Here is a 20,000-nt window from a genome sequence, read left to right as displayed (position 1 = left end):
TTCAGACCCAGTACCTTTCTGTCTGGAAGTCTAACACCCTGACCACTATCCTGCCCCCAGCACTGGTTTCAGAAGGACCCAGCTGGGAGTAGGTTCCTAACTCAGGCCGGTTCCTCTCCCACAGACACCTTGACCATCAACGACCAGGACTCTCGCTGGGTGGGGGCCTGGTGGTTGGGCTTCCTGGTCACCGGCGTGGTCATCCTGATGTCCGCCATCCCCTTCTTCTTCCTGCCCAAGTCCATGGCCAAGCAGGGTGAGGAGGAGGAGGAGGAGGAGGAGGAGGAGCACAGCCGCACCGGCAAAGGGTCCAACATTGAGCACGAGAACTTCCTCCCAGGGGAGAAGGCGGGGACGGAGGAGGAGAAAGAGGTCAACTTCTCTGAGTTGGCTAAAGGTATGCTGCTGTCTGTGCTCAGGGATGAGATCCACTGGGTCAACAAGAGGCTTGAATCAACATGAACCAAACAGGACGGATGTTGTCTGAAGGAAGTTACACGCCAACGTGCGAGCAGCGTGCAAGCGTGAAACACATTACATTTACATTCAAGGCATTTAGACGACGCTTTTATCCAAAGCGACTTACAAGAAGTACAGATGTCAGAAGACAGAGAAACAACAATATATCTCTGTCAGTGCATTAAGGATGTTCATAGAACCAAGTGCCAAGCACTAACAATCGCTAGGTTAACCTAGCGATTGGTTAACCTAATGGGACCCAGTCCCATTGATAGGGTTAGGGGTACCATGATACGATTAGGTATATACAATGGGTGCATATTTTTATTATTTCAGATATAATAACTATTATTATATTATACTTTGATATATGGACCGCCAAACTCTCAAAAGTCTTTCCTTCTCCTACACACCGAACAACCAACAGAGCAGCCTAACCTTGGGCATCGCACACACAGGGACCCTAGCTTGTTATGCTAAAGGTTGCACTGCTGCACATTCTTTGTCAATAATTAACGCTGAACATACAGACGTGACCTCCGACCACAGCATGAGTTGGTGTAAAAAGTTGCAAATGGGTTCGTAAAAAAGATTCAGGTCAGGATGAGAATGCAAAAATCTTCTACTCTTGTAGGTTAAACTAGCATAGATGAGCCAGCACACAGCATAGAAAGACAAACATGGCATGTATCTCCCCCACCCCTCTTACCCACTTATTGTATGTCGTACATCCTGGCACTTAATGTACGCATTTATTGTATGTTGTACATCCTCGTAGTTAATGTATGCATGTTGTATGTTGTTCGTCCTGGCACTTATTGTACGCACCTATTGTATGTTATAGGTCCTGGCACACAAAAATAGTACTGAGCATTGTGTAGCATCTTATCCTAGCTATCTCTGTTGTATACGGGGAATGGGTTAACCTAGCGTTTGTTAGTGCTTGACACTTGGTTCTATGAACATCCTTAATGTACCGACAGATATATTGTTTCTCTTTCTTCTGACAAATGTACCTATTGTAAGTCGCTTTGGATAAAAGCGTCTGCTGAATGCCCTAAATGTAAATGTTAATCTAAATATATATATGCTGATAGCTTCTATACTCAAACAAAGGATTCAAACGCAACTAAACTCCTACATTACAAACGGGGATCCTCCATATGGTGACCACTTCCTGTCCCTGGTTGCAGACTTCCTGCCGTCGCTGCGGAGGCTGTTCAGTAACCGTGTGTACCCCCTCATCATCCTTACCTCCCTGGTGGCCGTGAACGGCTTCATCGGCATGATCACCTTCAAGCCCAAATACATGGAGCAGATCTACGGCCAGTCCGCCTCCAAGGCCATCTTCCTCATAGGTACCACACACACACACACACACACACACACACACACACACGGCCAGTCCGCCTCCAAGGCCATCTTCCTCATAGGTAACACACACACACACACACGCACACACACACACACACACACACACGCACAGTCACCATCTTAACGATAACACACACATATGCACACACAAACACAAACATACACGCTATCTTCCTCATGGGTGAAACGCAAACACATTCACCATCTAAAGCCAACACAATAGAGGCAGCAGGTTCCTCGGGGAACAATGATGTTGTTGTTGGAAGAGGAATGGCGGCACGCTCCCCTGAAGGGACCCCGTGTTCTCCTCTCTCTGCGTGCTCCTTTATATTTAGACCTCTCCATCCACACATCTATCTCTTTCATTTCATATATCTCCCTTACTCCTTCCCCCCCCCCCCCCCCCCCCCCATCTATAACACCCCCTTCATGCCTCTCTCCCCTCCCTCCCCCCTCTCTCCCCCCTCTCTCCCCCCCCCCCCCAGGGAGCATGAACCTCCCGGCGGTGGCCCTGGGTGTGATCACAGGGGGTCTGATCCTGAAGAGGTTCCGTCTGGGCGTGGTGGGTGCGGCCCGCATGGCGCTGGGCACCTCCCTCACCTCCTTCCTCCTCCTCTTCATCCAGTTCTTCATCCACTGCGACAACACAGAGGTGGCCGGCCTCACCGTCTCCTACCAGGGGTGAGGGGTCTGGGGGTCTGAGGGTCTAATACCAGGGGTGGGTGGTCTGGGGTCTGAGGGTCTAATACCAGGGGTGGGTGGGTCTGGCCAGGGATGTGTGCAGTTCTGAGTCCTGCTTGAATCACAGCGTGCGACACTGCCTGTGGACCACAGACAATGAGTCTCGTGGAGATCCTGGAATTAGCATCGCTATGTACCGATTCAAGAATCAATTTGGAATCTTAATCGGCTTTGAACCCAATTTTGACCCAAGAAACAAAGTCGAACAGAATTCTGAGATACCAAATGATCTTGTTATTGTTTGCGTGTCTGTCTGTCTGTCTGTCTGTCCGTCTGTCCGTCTGGCCGTCTGTCCGTCTGTCCGTCTGTCCGTCTGTCTGTCTGTCTGTCCATCTGTCCGTATGTCCGTCCATCCATCTGTCCGTCAGTCTGTCTGTCTGTCTGTCTGTCTGTCTGTCTGTCTGTCTGTCTGTCTGTCTGTCTGTCCGTCCGTCCGTCCGTCCGTCCGTCCGTCTGTCCGTATGTCCGTCTGTCTGTCAGTCTGTCAGTCTGTCCATCTGTCCGTCTGTCTGTGCGTGTGTGCGTGTGACTCCGGCCAAACCGGCCACATTTTCAGAGATTTAACAGATATGAAAATAAGAAGATACAAAACAAAAGATAGCCCCCCCTCCTCTCGTTCCCTCACTAGGTGCCCCCCCCCCCCCCCGCTCCTCACCCAGTGTGTAACGGCCGTGTCCTCCCCCCTCCAGGCTCCCCGCGGTGTCCTACCAGCCCGTCTCCATGGTGTCAGGGTGCAACATGGGCTGCTCCTGCTCGCTGCGGCACTGGGACCCAGTGTGCTCCTCGAGCGGCCTCAGCTACGCCTCCCCCTGCCTGGCCGGCTGCCAGACCTCCACCCGGGCGGGCAAGGAGATGGTGAGCAGGGCGGAGCCCGGGGAGATCTGGATCAGACCGGATTAGGTTGGATTAGGAGCAGATCATCGGGTCAATGTTATTCGATTAAATGGGATCAGATTATATTTAAATCGGTTCCGATTCGATTCAATCGGATTCCATGAAATCGGGTCAGATTAAATCGGATAAGGATCTGATTATCGGATCAATTGTATTCGATTAAATCGGATCGTATTAGATTGCACTCAATTTAGTTAGATCGGATCCCATCATTTTAGATTTAATGAGATCAAATCAAATGACATCAGATTAGATCAGGGGTCTCAAATTCAATTTACCTGGGGGGCCGCTGGAGGTAGAGTCTGGGTCAGGCTGGGCCGCATTAAGTATCCCACAAAAAAAAGGAGCACAACTGACCCAATCTAAGTTAATGATCGGGCTATAATTAGATCACGTTGGCTATGTAATCGCTGACAACACATTTCATAGTGGTTGGTGGAAACCAGGACATTTTAGCGTCCTTTGGCTTTTTTCGGGACTCAGGACACGTAACTCAAAATTGTGACTGTCCCGGCAAAACCGGGACATCTTGTCACCCAATCACAAGTGATAAAAAAGAGTGGCAAGCCACTCAGCAAAAATGTGCTTTTGACAACAACGCGCAGGCCGCACTAACACTAAACTTTGATGTCAAGTAGGGGGCCACAAAATATCATCCCGCGGGCCTCAATTGGCCCCCGGGCTGCGAGTTTGAGACCCCTGGATTAGATGTTCAGATTAGATTCCCCCCAACTAACATGAAGCTCCACCGCTCAGGTGTTCCACAACTGCACCTGTGTGGGCGAGATGCTGCGGCCGGCGGCCAACAGCTCGGTGGTGCTGGGCCAGTGCCCGCGGCACAGCAACTGTGACTACATGTTCAAGTTCTACATGGGCTTCACCGTGCTGTTCGCCTTCGTGTCCGCCTGCGGAGGAACGCCCGGGTACATCGTCCTGCTCAGGTGAGAGAGAGACACAGAGAGAAGGATTATCTAAACTATCCCGAAAGCTATCCCTTAAGATAACCCTAAAGATATCCCTTAAAATCGCCCTAAAGCTATCCCTTACGCTATCCCTAACGCAGCCCTAATGCCAACCTTAAAGCTTTCCCTTAAGCTAGTCCTAAAGCTAGCTCTAAAGCTAGCTCTAAGATAGGCCCAAAGCTAGCGCTAAAGGGAGCCGGTAGAGTACTGAGCTGTCCTGTGTTTCCAGGTCCATCCAGCCTGACCTCAAGTCCCTGGCTCTGGGTATGCAGACCCTGATAGTCCGGACCCTGGGTGAGTCAAACCCCACCAGGCTGACCGTGTGTGTGACTGAGTGTGTGTGTGTGTCTGTGGGTGTGTATATGTATATGTGGGTGCGTTTGTGTGGGTGTAAATGCATATGTATATATGTGTGTGTGTGTGTGTGTGTGTGTGTGTGTGTGTATTCATGTGTGTGTGTATGCATGTGTGTGTGTGTATTCATGTGTGTGTATGTCTGTGTGTGTGCTAATGTAGAGGTATATATGTGTGTGTGTGTGTGTGTGTGTGTGTGTGTGTGTGTGTGTGTCTGTCTGTCTGTCTGTCTGTCTGTCTGTCTGTCTGTCTGTCTGTCTGTCTGTCTGTCTGTCTGTCTGTCTGTCTGTCTGTCTGTCTGTCTGTCTGTATATTTATATATGCGTGTGTGTATCTTCAGGTGGGATCCCACCTCCCATATACTTCGGGGCGCTGATTGACAGGACGTGTCTGAAGTGGGGGAGCAAGCGCTGCGGGGGGCGGGGCGCCTGCCGTCTCTACGAGGCCAACGCCTTCAGGTACCACTTCCTGCTCAAGTCCCGCCCTCCCTCTTCCTGTTAACGTCTGTGTTCCCCCCCTTCCTAAAAAATATCTCTCAATTGCAAAAAAAAACAAAAAAACGTAAAGGTCCCATATTATGCCACCAGGTGTGAGTGTGATTAGCCGTAACAAGCCGTTTTGAAAAGCTGCCTCTAGCGACATCACAAGTTGGTGTGTCCACCTAGATGAGCAACGTCCTCTACAGTCCACTGGGTAGGCTGGTAGACTGATCGATCCAGCGCACATCGAGGAGGACACGCCCACTCGTGATGTCAGAAGAGGCCGATTTTCAAAACGGCTCATCTCACTCACACCTGGTGGTGTAATACGTCCCCTTTAATTGTTGGAGCGCTGTGCTGTGATTGGTCCCCAGGATGACCTTCCTGGGCCTGATCTACTCGCTGTACCTGGTGGCCAACCTGCTGTGGTGCGCCCTCTACTACCGCGTGGTGCAACGCGCCCGCAAGGCGTCGCTACGGAAACAGGCCAAGCAGCAGCACAACGGACGGACGGACGGGCCGACCGGCCGACCGGCCAGCGTCATAATGGGGGACCGGTGTGACGCCGACCGGGAGAGCACCATCTAGCCCCGCCCCCGTCCCCTGGTCCCGTCCGTCCCCCCCGTCCCGGACCGATCTCTCACCACATGGGGGTCTGTCGAAGGGGTCGCCGCGGAGATATGAAAACGGGGGTCGCCGGGGGAACAGCGGTGCCCGCCCGGCCCCACACCCCTCCTGGATGTACACTTCGGGGTCCCACTGAGCCCAGACCCCCAGGGGCCCCCAGGGACCCCCTGGAGAGACACACAGCCCTCACACGTCTTATCCCGTCGTGAGGTTTATAAATAACACACTTCGATTTCATATAAAAAATAGAAAACTATACAAAAAATATGATATATATATATATATATATATATAAATGAAAAAGATTTACGTGCTTCATTTTTTCAACCCCCCCCAAACCCCCCAATACAACATCGCCAAAGCAACGAGAGACCACCGGTTACCCCAGTTACCCCAGTATCACCAGTTACACAAGTATCACCAGTATCACCCGTTACACAAGTTAAACCATTTAAACCAGTATCACCAGTTACACTGTTGCCTCTGTACACCAGTTACACTGACCAGACACACAAGTTACCAGGTCCCACTCAGCCAATGGACTGTTGCATGATGGGCCTTATTGTTTCACTATGAAATCTGTATCCATACATGTTTGTTTTTGTCAGTATTAATATACATATATATATATATATATATATATATATATATATATATATAAAACATAAGAGCACCAATATCATAGCTAAGCCTGATTGAACCTATATTTTTTACTCTGTAAAAAAACTGTTTATATTTGTATGTATCTGGTATTAAATGACTTCAAGAGTAACAAACACTAATACTAGGAGCCAAGTCGTGTTTTATAGAGAATCTGACAGTCCTTGACGTTTATTTGAGTCGATCCGAAGAAGCAGTTACAGTGTTTCCCCAGAGATGAAGAGAGATGAATGCAGAACAGTATTGTCAGGAATGTCAAAACAGAACCTGGGAATATCGACCAGACAGAATTACATGATGGTCCATCGACAAGGTCGCCCTATACCCGGAGACCACCACAACATATCCCCGTGTTTACTCTGTAAACCTCACCGATGGCCCTGGACTTCAAGCGGTAAAAAAACTCCTCAGGTCATGAGTTGAATGGCCGAAGGGTTACGAATCTCCCAATGGGAAAACCCATTGATGTTGGAAATGGGCAGCAAGTGTATTATTACGCACATTTCATTTATTCATAACCAGTGTGGTCACTGCTGTTGTCAACTGTTCATCAAAGGATCTTCTATCTTTTACTTTCGATTTCCTTCTGGCTTTGCTGCTTCAGGTTTAGTTTGCGCTCCTGACGTTACCTCACTCCACCAACAGGTGGTGCTTCGAACAGCTTTATATCCATGTGGAAAATCACGTGACGTACTCTTCCCTCCCACTACTGAGCAAGGCATTGAACCCATGCAACTTTTTACTGCTCATGAACTGCTGTCAGGGTGCGTGTGTAAATGAATGACAGGCATAATGAATGATTAAATGTTTTTTGTTTTTTTTAACCTTTATTTTTCCAGATGAAACATTAAGAACAGTTCCTTATTTACAATATTGATCTGTACGAATTGATCTGGAATTAACGGGTCAATGTGAGGCTTAATGCTGACCCAATACCCAATTTTATGTTCAATGCATACACAAAATGCATACATGAAATCAGTACAGGTTGAGTAACTTCAATTATTACATTAATGCTCTGCATCGACAACAGATCTTCAATTCATTCGATTTTATTTGTATAGCCCTTAATCACCAGTACAGTCTCAAAGGGCTTAACAGGCCAAATATTTATGACACCCCCCTTTACCCAAGCCCCCACAAGGGCAAGAAAAAACTCCCTTGAAATTAGCAAGTAAGAAATCTTGAGAAGAAACGCATAGTAGGGGATCCCTTCTTCCAGGGATGGTCAGGAGTGCAATGGGTGCCATAATTGACATACAGGTAAATACTTGCACATCATGTTAAAATGGTGATGTGGTGCTGGCCGGTTGACGATGAGGAGATTCCAGGCATCCAGTCCAGTCACCGCAACATGCTAGAACAGACAGAATAGTGAATTAGAATGGAAAAGTACATAGTGGGAATGTATACTGTATTAACAAAAACACAAGCAAACAGAGTGGTCTTCACTTCGCATCTGTCGTTTTCACACTCCTATGTTCAAAATGCAAGATCGTAGAGGTGCGTTTTGAGCTTTCCTTTGAATAGCTCCACAGAGTCAGCTTCCCTGATCACTTGTGGCAGCCTATTCCATAGGAAGGGGGCTCGATAGGAAAACACTCTGTGTCAAGCCGATTTCTTTTAAACCTTCGGCAGTGAAAGAAGGCCAGCTCCCGAAGACCGGAGGGACCGAGAAGGACTATAAGGAATGATCAGGTCCTTCAAGTAGGCTGGAGAAAATCCATGCAAGGCTTTATAGGTTAGCAGTAGCACCTTAAAGTCCGATCTGAAAGTTATTGGTAGCCAGTGCAGAGGCGAGAATAGGTGTGATATGATCAAACCTTCTCGTTCTGGTCAGCAGTCTAGCTGCAGCATTCTGTACAAGCTGTAGACTTTTTGTGGTAGATTTTGGTAGTCCCGAGAACAGTGCATTGCAATAATCCAGTCTTGATGAAACAAATGCATGAATCAGTGTCTCTGCATCCGCTGCAGATAAAATTGGTCTGATTCTTGCAATGTTTCTCAGATGGAAAAAGGCAATTCTAGTTATACTTCTAACATGTTGGTTAAAGCACAGTTGAGGGTCGAACAGGACACCAAGATTTTTGACAGATGCACTCTGTGGGATGTCGAGGCCACCGCAGCAGCCAGACAGGACCGCAGCCAGACAGGACTCAACCCTCTGGATCTGGGCCGAGTCACCTGAATCTACAGGAATGAAGAGCTGGGTGTCATCCGCGTAGCAGTGGAAACTAATTCCGAAGCTGTGGATAACGTCGCCCAAGGGAAGCATGTAGATTGCAAACTGTAATGGACCAAGGACCGGCCCTTGTGGTACGCCAAAGCGTAGTTTGCAGTGTTTTCATTCTGAACCCTCATGGAGCACGAATTGGGTTCTATCTGTGAGGTACGATTCAAGCCAACAAAGAGCCGTACCCCCGAAACCAACATAGTGCTCAAGACGGTGAAGAAGAGTGCTATGGTTGATCGTGTCGAACGCAGCACTCAGGTTCAGCAGCAATTGCCTTGAACTCCAAGAGAGTTGCGTCAGAGTTCCCCATCCTACTGGGCAGAACCTCATCCTGCCCCGCAGGATGTGTAGGACAAGCTGCACGGCAAGCACCAATTTCCTCTCTAATCGATTGAATCTTATTCTCAAAGAAATCCATGAATTCACCTGCCAAGATGGATTCTTCGGATAATTCGGATTCTGAGTCAGACTCTTCACCGTGTCAAAAAGAATCTTGGGATTGTTTCTATTCAAGTTGATGATACTGGAAAAGTAGGCGTTTCTGGCAGTAGTCAGCGCACCCTTATAGGTGAGCAGACTGTTGTGCCATGCAAGATGAAAGACCTCAAGTTTAGTCAAGCGCCATTTTCGTTCCAGGATTCTGCAGCTTCGCTTCAGGGTGCGCGTTTCTGCATTAAACCAGGGAGCTGGTCCTCCTTAGCCGCAGCAGGGAAATCGGGATAACCCTGCTGGGCGTACAGCTGTACGTCCGCTGCGTAGTTCCCCCTCCCGGCGGCAGTGGCTGGACAGCAACTCCCGGCTGTGGTTCACGACCACCCGCTGCCCGAAATGCCTCTCCAAGGCCCGGGTCAGGGCCCGGAGGTCCTGTCGGTCTGCTGGGGCCAGGTCCAGCAGAGCCTGAACCGCCGTTCCCTCCAACGTAAGGGCAAGCTGGGAGGTGAACTCGTCCATGCTCCAGCCGTAGTACCGCGCGGTGATGTCGAACTGCGCCAGGTAAGGCTCCAATGGCGTTGCCCCGGAAAATTTTGGCAGTCTGGCTACAGGGTGTCGGTCGGCCGCCGCCGGTCCTGTAGCACTGCCAGCGGCACAATATTTTGATCCTTTATGCTAGTCACGAGCATCTTAATGTAATTTCCCATAGACGTTAGCCCTAAGCTAACGCATGTGTTATTTGTTTGTTGTGAAACGTTTTAAACAGACAATATATGAATATTGTTCTTGAACAACGTCTGTATGAGATACTGAAAGATGTATTTTGTATCTGTCCAGTTTTACAGTTCTTCCTGAGTAAAGTTTGGAAAGGAAACAAGTTGCTTCATTCTTTATGAGGGACAACCGTTAGCTATCTGCCGAGCTGATGTACCAGGCTAGACCGCGCCACACACACACAAAGAAGCGGGGGCAGAACAGTCATCGTTGGAAAAACGCCAACACAAATAAACACTGCAACATCAAACGGAAACATCACAATGGAAGACATGTTATGATGGCATGCACAAAGCGAGACACAAAACGATTAGATTGAAATAGAATGAACAATATTTATGTAACACTTATTTTCTATTATCTTTAGTCTTTTTTCTGTAACTGTATGTTGCGTGTCTTTCAAAGCACAGATTCCCTCCTGCAGTGGGCCAAGTGTTTCTGCACTGGTGTAGAAACACTTCGATCAATGCACGTGACACACATGCTCCTCAGAGAACGTTTTCCTCCTCGGAGAACGTCTCCGCACCACGCTGTACATTCCTGTCCCTCCTGGAGAGCAGAGCTGCACTCGGCCAGTCTGATACCGCTCAGGAATGCTGGGAACTTTAGAAAGTTAATCCCTGGGGAACCAATCCTCTTGTGACCACGGCTGCTCCACAAAGCCCCCCCCATCCTCCCCTCGCCCCCCTCCCATTTTCATTAAAATGCTCTTTTACCCCCAGGTGTGCGGAGCCGTTACAAGCCGTTTACAAACCAACCCTTTAGTGACATCAAAAGTGGGCGTGTCAGAGGTTATTTTGCTGACGCTTTTATCCAAAGCGACTCACGACATCATGCACTCAACGACAGAAGAGTCAACCATGCAGAACGAAAGCCAGCTCGTCAGGAGCAGTCAGGGTGAGGTGTCTTGCTCAGGGACACCTCGGCACTCTGGGAGGAGCCAGGGATCTAACTAGCCACCAGTTAACCCGCTCTACCCCCTGAGCTATTGCCACGTGGTGATATCTGACCATGTGTTGATCTCACAGCAGAATCCCAACACACCTTGAGTGTGGCCATTTTGTGAGTGCTGCCCTCTAGCCATGGCCGCCAACAACCAGGGATAGTATTGGTTCAAACGTACAGCAGGGTGTAGTTTCCTTACCCAGCCGTCTGCGGGTGTAGCCCCACAGCAACGCGTGTTCCCACAGAACCTACGGTGAATTTGGCTAACCCTCAGTCAGCAGCCTACAAACCAAATACATAATCCTTAATCAAACTCACCCACCTCAACAAGAGTTTACATTTTCTGAGACAGATTCCACGTGGCAGGTTCCTTTGTGGATGTACCAAACGGTTTAATGTGAAGGAACAATCCTCACTGGGGTTGGCCTGCAGGTGGCTGTCATGAGAGAGCAGCCAGCCTGAAGAGATCAGTGTGATTAGCATTGTTAATTAGCACATCCTAGTGTGAGAGCTCATGTGATGACAGTTGGGTGTGGTCGGTGTCGGCGCAATCTCTCTCAGCGCAGACAACGTTTAAGGACCAGTAGAACAGTAGAAAAGATGAAGGTAAAGACAGTAAAGATAATAGATAAATACAGTTGTACTACAGTAAGATGAAGATTAATACAGAAATACTACATTAGAACAAGATGAAGGTAAGTACAGTAGAAGTACAATAAGATGATGATAAAAACAGTAGTACTACAGTAAGATGAAGGTTAATACAGGAGTACTACAGAAGAACAAGATGAAGATAAGTACAGTAGAACTACACTAAGATGAAGATAAATACAGTAGTACTACAGTAAGATGAATGTTAGTACAGTAGTACTACAGTAAGTTGAAGGTTAGTACAGAAGTACTACAGTAGAACAAGATGAAGATAAATACTGTAGTACTACAGTAAGATGAAGGTTAGTACAGTAGTACTACAGTAAGATGAAGGTTAGTAAAGTAGTACTACAGCAGAACAAGATGAAGATAAATACAGTTGTTCTACAGTAAGATGAAAGTTAATCCATGAGTACTACAGTAGAACAAGATGAAGGTCAATTTAAGTGTACATTTAACATAATTGACCAAATATTAAACATATTTGACATTAAACAAGAATACATTGACCTCAGTAAAAGTTGTCATATCCTAGCATGGATAGGAAATGTAAATAAATATGAAATGTTGCTAAAGCAACGTAGCCTGGTAGTAAGTCTAACGTTCCTAGACTATTCAGCAGAAAATTCAACACAACATAAATGCAAGACACACACATAACACATAAACTGAGGTCAACCTGGCATGAGGTTGTTGGTTCTCTCAGGGTCAGAGGTCAACCTGCCATGAGGTTGTTGGTTCTCTCTAGTGAGGGCGGGTTCAGAAGTCAACCTGCTGTGAAGTTATTGGTTCTCTCTGGTGAGGACAGGGTCAGATTTCAACCTGCCATGAGGTTGTTGGTTCTCTCAGGGTCAGAGGTCAACCTGCCATGAGGTTGTTGGTTCTCTCAGGGTCAAAGGTCAACCTGCCATGAGGTTGTTGGTTCTCTCAGGATCAAAGGTCAACCTGCCCTGAGGTTGTTGGTTCTCTCTTTTTCTTGCTAATAATGGAGGAAACCAACTTTTCCAACTCTGCTCTGTCCTTTCACTCCCCTTCCTCGCTACCCATTCCATGTCTTTCCCCCCCCCCTCTCTATCTCTCTCTCTCTTGCTCTCTCACTCTCTATGTCTCTCTCTCACTCTCTGTACCCTTTCACTCCCCCTCTCCTTCCCTCCCCTCTCTCTCTCTCTCTCTCTCTCTCACCCTTTCACTCCCCCTCTCCTTCCCTCCCCTCTCTCTCTCTCTCTCTCTCACCCTTTCACTCCCCCTCTTCCTCCCTGTCCATTCTCCCTGCCCGCCTGTTGCCGGATCCATTCTGGGACGAGTTGGGAATGAAAATGCAGCCGATGTTTTGTCCTGCTGATCGCCCCTGCCTTGGGGTCTGAGCACAGGGGAGTATTAGAAGAGAGGAGGAGAAGGGGTAGAGGAGAGGAGGTTCTGATCCTGGCCTGGACACAGAGGAGGAAGAGAGGGGAGGAGGAGAGGAGGAGAGGAGGTGCTCCCGGCCTGAACACAGGGAAGTATTAGAGGAGAGGAGGGGAAGGAGTAGAGGAGACGAGGTGCTGCTCCTGGCCTGAACACAGAGGAGGAAGAGAGGGGAGGAGGAGAGGAGGAGAGGAGGTGCTGCTCCTGGCCTGGACAAAGAGGAGGAGGAGAGGAGAGGAGGTGCTGCTCCTGGCCTGGAAACAGGGGAGGAGGAGTAGAGAGGAGGAGAAGAGAGGAGGTGCTGCTGGCCAGGACACAGAGGAGGAGGAGTAGAGGAGAGGAGGTGCTCCTAGCCTGGACACAGAGGAGGAGGAGGAGGTGTGTTGTGTGTGTCTATAGGAATGCGAGTGTGTGAGTGAATTAGAGAGAGGGAGTATGTGCGTGCTACTGTGCATTTGAAGGTGTATGTGTTTGTGTGTACTTAGAGTTTGTGTGTATGTGTGTATGTGTACGTGTGTGTTTGTGTGATTAGCTTCATATTGGCACAGGGGCGTGTGCAGAATTAGCCCATTGTGGAATCAGAGCAGGATTACAGGAGCTGGGGGCGGCCGTCCACTCGGCCGTCGTTCTCCACGCAGATCAGAGGTTCCTTCAGCCAGACCCCCTCTTTGTCCGCTCCGTGCGTCCCCTCAGTGGACCCCCAGCACACCCCAGGCCAATCCTCACATGGAGGCAGACCCCTAAGACCAGGACCACCTGAGACCTGCTCCGGTCCTGATCCAGGAGGACTGACCAGACCGGAACCCCAGACCTGTTCAGGTGAGGCTCTCCTCGTCTCCCATGATGCACCTGGAGCAGGATATTTGAATTGGTTTGATTTGTGTTCAAATGTTTTTTTGGTGGCAAAGCAATACAAATAACCGATTCTGTTCTGAAAAAAGAAGCCGACCATGCAAACCTGTTCAGCTCATCGTCTGTTTAGGTTGAAAAACGTTTGGATTGCTCTGGGATGGCTGCACCTCGTCAGAGGCGGCCATGGCTCTTTATTTGGCAGGCGGGGGGGCTGCTGGCTGGTCATGCTCTGAATGCACCCCCCCCCCCCCCCCCGCCCCACACACACACACACACACACACACACACACACACAAGGTCTGGCATCTTAAAATGCTCAGGATTGTCTCACAAGGCGAGGGCTAGGATCTGGGTCAGACTGCTGCATCATGGGAAACTGACGCAATTCTGTTGTGATTGCTAAAGTGACCTTGAATACTGAGTGATTTATTGATTAACTGTTGTTTATCTTAGCTTTTTATGATTGTACCCTTAATTCCTTTTGAAAATATTTGCTTTGTTTTTTTTTGCAGTGCTGTGACCCGACAGACAGACAGACAGACAGACAGACAGACAGACAGACAGACACAGACCAGAGAGGGAGGGGAGACAGACAGACAGAAAGACAGACAGACGGACGGACGGACAGACACACAGACATAGACCAGACCAGAGGGGAGTGAGACAGACAGACAGACCAGAGGGAGGTGAGACAGACAGACCAGAGGGAGGTGAGACAGAGAGACAGAGGGGGGTGAGACAGAGAGACAGAGTTTGGTGGTCAGACAGACCAGAGGGGGGTGAGACATGGCCAGGTGGTCTGAGGGTGGGGGTATGACCAGTCAACAGTCTCTCTGCAGTACGGACCCGGCCCCCAAAACCAAGCGCAGATGTTCCACACTCAAGGTACTGGAACACACGCCCATCTCATATCTCCCATACAACAAATAATAACCTGTAGTTCCTCTGAGGGCCTGTGGGGGGTTTAGCGGTGGGAAGACAGAGATGCATGTTGATATATGCACCAAATTAACTATAAACTAACCAAGTATAAAGTGGCTCAGATGCTGTTATCAGACCTGGTGGTGGATCCAGGAGTGTGTCTTGGTCATCAGCCACCGTCTCTCTCTCTGCTCCCCAGATGTTCATCATGGCGCTGGCCTTTGCGTACTTCTCCAAGGCGCTGGCCGGGACCTACATGAAGAGCGCCATCACTCAGATAGAGAGACGCTTCGAGCTGTCGACCGCCCACGTAGGGCTGGTGGATGGCAGCTTTGAGATGGGTGAGGGGGGGGGGTTAACCTAACCTCTAGGTTAACCCATTCCCCTAACCACCCTACCACCCTACCACCCTACCATCCTACCATCCTACCACCCTACCAACCTACCACCCTACCATCCTACCACCCTACCACCCTATCCACCACCCTACCACCCTACCATCCTACCACCCTACCACCCTAACCACCCTACCACCACCCTACCACCCTAACCACCCTACCACCCTACCATCCTACCACCCTACCACCCTACCACCACCCTAACCACCCTACCACCCTACCACCCTACCACCCTACCACCACCCTACCGCCCTACCGCCCTACCACCCTAACCACCCTACCACCCTACCACCCTAACCACCCTACCACCCTACCACCCTAACCACCCTACCACCCTACCACCCTAACCACCCTAACCACCCTACCACCACCCTACCACCCTACCACCCTAACCACCCTAACCACCTTACCACCACCCTACCACCCTACCATCCTACCACCCTACCACCCTACCACCCTAACCACCCTACCACCACCCTAACCACCCTACCACCCTACCACCCTACCACCACCCTACCACCCTACCGCCCTACCACCCTAACCACCCTACCACCCTACCACCCTAACCACCCTACCACCCTACCACCCTAACCACCCTACCACCACCCTACCACCCTAACCACCCTACCACCCTACCACCCTACCACCCTAACCACCCTACCACCACCCTAACCACCCTACCACCCTACCACCCTACCACCACCCTACCACCCTAACCACCCTACCACCCTAACCACCCTAACACCCTACCACCCTAAACACCCTACCACCCTACCACCCAACCACCCTACCACCCTAACTATCCTACCACCCTAACCACCCTACCACCCTTACTACCCTACCACCCTACCATCCTACCACCCTACCACCCTACCACCCTACCATCCTACCACCCTACCACCCTAACTATCCTACCACCCTTACTATCCTACCACCCTACCATCCTACCACCCTACCACCCTAACCACCCTACCACCCTACCACCCTACCATCCTACCACCCTACCACCCTAACCACCCTACCATCCTACCACCCTACCACCCTAACCACCCTACCACCACCCTACCACCCTACCACCCTAACACCCTACCACCCTAATTACCCTACCACCCTACCATCCTAACCACCCTACCACCCTAACCACCCTACCACCCTACCACCACCCTACCACCCTACCGCCCTACCACCCTACCACCCTTACTATCCCACCACCCTACCACCTTACCACCCTACCACCCTAACTATCCTACCACCGTACCACCCTAACCACCCTACCACCGTACCATCCTACCACCCTACCATCCTACCACCCTAACCACGAGGCTCTTCTTTATTCACGTGCGTCCTTTAGGCAACCTGCTGTTCCTGGTGTTTGTCAGCCATTTTGGCGCCAGGCTGCACCGGCCCCGACTCATCGGGGTGGGCTGCTTCCTGATGGCCGCCGGCTCCTTCCTCACCGGACTGCCGCACTTCTTCATGGGCAGGTCAGCTGTCCACAGCCTGGAGGGGAAGAGCACAAGGCCTCTGTTACCCACAACCAGTAACCGAATACCAGTTAGACCACCAGCTACAAAACAGTAACCCCCAGTTACAGACCACCAGTCACAGAACACCTGTTAGATCACCAGTCAGACCACCAGTTACAGACCACCAGTCACAGAACACCAGTTAGATCACCAGGCAGACCACCAGTTACAGAACACCAGTTACAGAACACCAGTCGGACCACCAGTTACAGACCACCGGTAACAGAACCCCAGTAAGACCACCAGTTAGACCACTATTTACAGACCACCGGTTACAGAACACCAGTTAGACAACCGGTAGCACATTATTTAAAATGGTTATTGCGGTTTATATAAATATATGATATACATTTTTTGTATTTCAATGGGATTCCTGTAGAGTCTTGACTGCATTATTTAAACTCAATACAATTTGAGAGATTCTTTAATTCAAGTGAGGCCCTTACGGCCAGAGTGACACAGAATCAGGTTGTGTCTCCTGTCCAGCCTGAAGAGGACACTCTTGTGTGTCTCTTGTGTTTCCCAGCTACACGTACGACACGGTGGTCCACAGCTCACTCAGCGACAACGGCAGCATCGCTGCGTGTCTGGACACTCTTGACTTGAACCCGGGTCCAACGCTAGCCGACCGCACAGGTAGGAACAGGATGCTATGTTAAGTTTGTACGTGTGTTTGTGTGTGTGTGTTTGTGTGTGTGTGTGTGTGTGTGTGTGTGTGTGCGTGTGTGTGTCATTACAGATAGGACTGTATAAACACCAGCTCTCTATGTCCACAGCATCCCTGCTTATCACTGAGAGGACGTTCTCCTAACCTTGATCTCTGTTCCCATACCAGTCACTGATCTATGTCCCCTGATGTGTGTTAAAAAAACATTTTTGGACACATTGTTATGTGACTCCAAATTGTTGATTGCATGCTTTCATTGATCTCAGCCTCGATCGTAAGTCGCTTCGGATAGAAGCCTCTGATACACGTCTTAATGTGGTGTTAGCTTCCAAGTTTAACTGTGTGTGTGTTTGTGTCTGTGTGTCTGTGTGTGTGTGTGTGTGTGTGTCTGTGTGTGCATAAGTGTGTGTGTGTGTGTGTGTGCGCTTGTCTTCATGTGTGCGTGAGTGCATTTGTGTGTGTGTGTGTGTGTGTGTGTGTGTGTATGTGTATGTTTTTGTATATGTGTGTGTGTGTATTGGTGTATGTATGTGTGTGTGTGTGTGCGTGTGTGTGTGCGTGTATGTGCGTGCGTGAGTGCCTTCGTACATTCATGTGTTTACGTGCGTTCATGTGTGCGTGCGTGCGTGCGTGCTTTCATGCGTGTGTCTGTCCCCCAGCGTGTGTGAAGGACCCCAGCTCCCACATGTGGATCTACGTGCTTCTGGGAAACGCTCTGAGGGGCCTTGGGGAGACCCCCGTCACCCCGTTGGGGATCTCCTACATCGACGACTACGCCCGGGCCGAGAACTCCCCCTTCTACATCGGTACGGGGCCCCATCGGGGGGGGGGGGGTGTGTCCTTCAGGGACAATGGGCAGCTCTGTTACCCAGAGGGAACCCGTCTCTCTCTCGGGAAGAAAGGTTTTATTATTCTGTGCAGTGTGGAGAATTATGTGTTATGCAGCAGAACAGGCACGGCAGAAATGGAATTTCATATTCATAAGCCTGTTTTGAATGAGTCTATAGCCATTTACATTTAGGGCATTTAGCAGACGCTTTTATCCAAAGCGACTTACAAGAAGTGCATTTGTTACAATAAGTACATTTGTCATAAGAAGTGAAACAATATATCGCTGTCGGTACAGTAAAGATGTTCATAGAACCAAGTGCAAGTATTACAATCGCTAGGCTAACCCATTCCCCGTGTAAAGCAACGATAGCAGCTACTGTAGACGCTACACAATTATGTACCTTGAATAAGTGCAATGTGCAAGTGCCAGGAAATACAACATTCAATGGTGGCTGTGCATTGGTTTCTATGCAGAGTCGAGGTGAACTCTGAACAGGTGAGTTTTGAGTCTTTTGCGGAAGACTCAAATAACCCCATGAAAATACGACTTTTGGACGCACATTGTGGCCCTCATGAAGCCCTCTCCGTCTCCTCCCCTCCGAGGTGAGCCCGGTATAGAGAGGTTCATTGTTTGAGGGATCCACTTGAAGTCAGCTCAGTAAACGAGGATCATGTTAGATTGTGATTGGTTAACCTGGTGTCATTGGGTGGTCTTCAGCGTGCGTGCACACGGTCAGCCTCCTGGGGCCCATGTTGGGGTTCCTCCTGGGGTCCGCCTGTGTCCGGCTCTACGTGGACATAGGATACGTGGATCTGGGTGAGAACCCAACAGAGACCATCTTATTGTGTTCACTATGTGTGTGTGTTTGTGTGTGTGTGTGTGTGTGTGTGTGTGTGTGTGTGTGTGTGTGTGTGTGTGTGTGTGTGTGTGTGTGTGTGTGTGAGTGTCTGTGTGTACTCATTAATAAGTTCTGTATTATGTCCTTTTGAATTTCATCAATGCAGTATTATCCAGCAGTACTAACATGATTGTTATATGTGACTACGCTCTGTGAATTACTATAGCATGAAGGGAAACTTGGTTCCGTCACATCCTCTTACCAAGTCCAACTGACCTCTAGTCTAAGGAGGCTCCCAGAAACCACTTTACACCACAGGGGGTGATGACAGCCTGATTATGCTTGATCTTCATTGACGATGTCTATGAAGATCAGGGATAATCACCCCTTCATAATCACCCCTTCATAATCACCCCTATACAATCGCCCCCTTCAAGATTGCCTGGCGACGGTGAATCTCACAGTGGACAAAAGTGTCTGCTTGATGACTGAATGGTTCATAAGTTGAACTTCAAGTCTTTAGCGTTTCAGCAAGCGGCCGCGTCCGACACAAAGAGAATAAGGTTTTGTAAATGTCTTGTCCAAAATAGACTTGAGTCCTATCAAAGTCAGCGAGATGAAACAGAGATGATACAGAGATGAAACAGATGATACAGAGATGATACAGAGATGAAACAGAGACGATACAGAGATGAAACAGAGATGATACAGAGATGTTACAGAGATGATACAGAGATGATACAGAGATGATACAGAGATGAAACAGAGACGATACAGAGATGAAACAGAGATGATACAGAGATGATACAGAGATGAAACAGAGATGAAACAGAGATGATACAGAGATGATACAGAGACGATACAGAGATGAAACAGAGATGATACAGAGATGATACAGAGATGAAACAGAGATGAAACAGAGATGATACAGAGATGATACAGAGACGATACAGAGATGAAACAGAGATGAAACAGAG

The 20,000-nt window shown here is 49.2% G+C and overlaps 2 protein-coding genes across 2 annotated transcripts in view; both read left to right on the top strand.

Annotated features, from left to right (window-relative positions):
* The window catches only part of slco1d1 (solute carrier organic anion transporter family, member 1D1), a gene marked incomplete at both ends in the record, with an annotated part of 12,371 nt that extends 6,520 nt beyond the window's left edge, over positions 1–5,851 (top strand). Inside the window, 8 exons of the mRNA XM_079755500.1 lie at positions 125–397; positions 1,653–1,817; positions 2,319–2,514; positions 3,264–3,429; positions 4,225–4,409; positions 4,660–4,724; positions 5,125–5,242; positions 5,638–5,851. Of these exons, the coding sequence (XP_079611626.1) occupies positions 125–397; positions 1,653–1,817; positions 2,319–2,514; positions 3,264–3,429; positions 4,225–4,409; positions 4,660–4,724; positions 5,125–5,242; positions 5,638–5,851 (1,382 nt within the window). The remainder of the gene's footprint in view (positions 1–124; positions 398–1,652; positions 1,818–2,318; positions 2,515–3,263; positions 3,430–4,224; positions 4,410–4,659; positions 4,725–5,124; positions 5,243–5,637) is intronic.
* An 8,776-nt stretch (positions 5,852–14,627) lies between these two features.
* LOC307089581 (solute carrier organic anion transporter family member 1C1-like) overlaps positions 14,628–20,000 on the top strand; it is a gene marked incomplete at both ends in the record, with an annotated part of 11,568 nt that continues 6,195 nt past the window's right edge. The window contains 6 exons of the mRNA XM_079755931.1: positions 14,628–14,726; positions 14,962–15,103; positions 16,512–16,644; positions 17,213–17,322; positions 18,013–18,159; positions 18,903–19,001. Coding sequence (XP_079612057.1) covers positions 14,628–14,726; positions 14,962–15,103; positions 16,512–16,644; positions 17,213–17,322; positions 18,013–18,159; positions 18,903–19,001 — 730 coding nt within the window. The remainder of the gene's footprint in view (positions 14,727–14,961; positions 15,104–16,511; positions 16,645–17,212; positions 17,323–18,012; positions 18,160–18,902; positions 19,002–20,000) is intronic.

Source organism: Pollachius pollachius (genome assembly GCF_949987615.1).
Source record: "Pollachius pollachius genome assembly, chromosome: 18".
NCBI lineage: Eukaryota > Metazoa > Chordata > Actinopteri > Gadiformes > Gadidae > Pollachius > Pollachius pollachius.
Note: the sequence above shows the minus strand (reverse complement) of the source record. Positions and strands in the feature narration are given on the sequence as shown.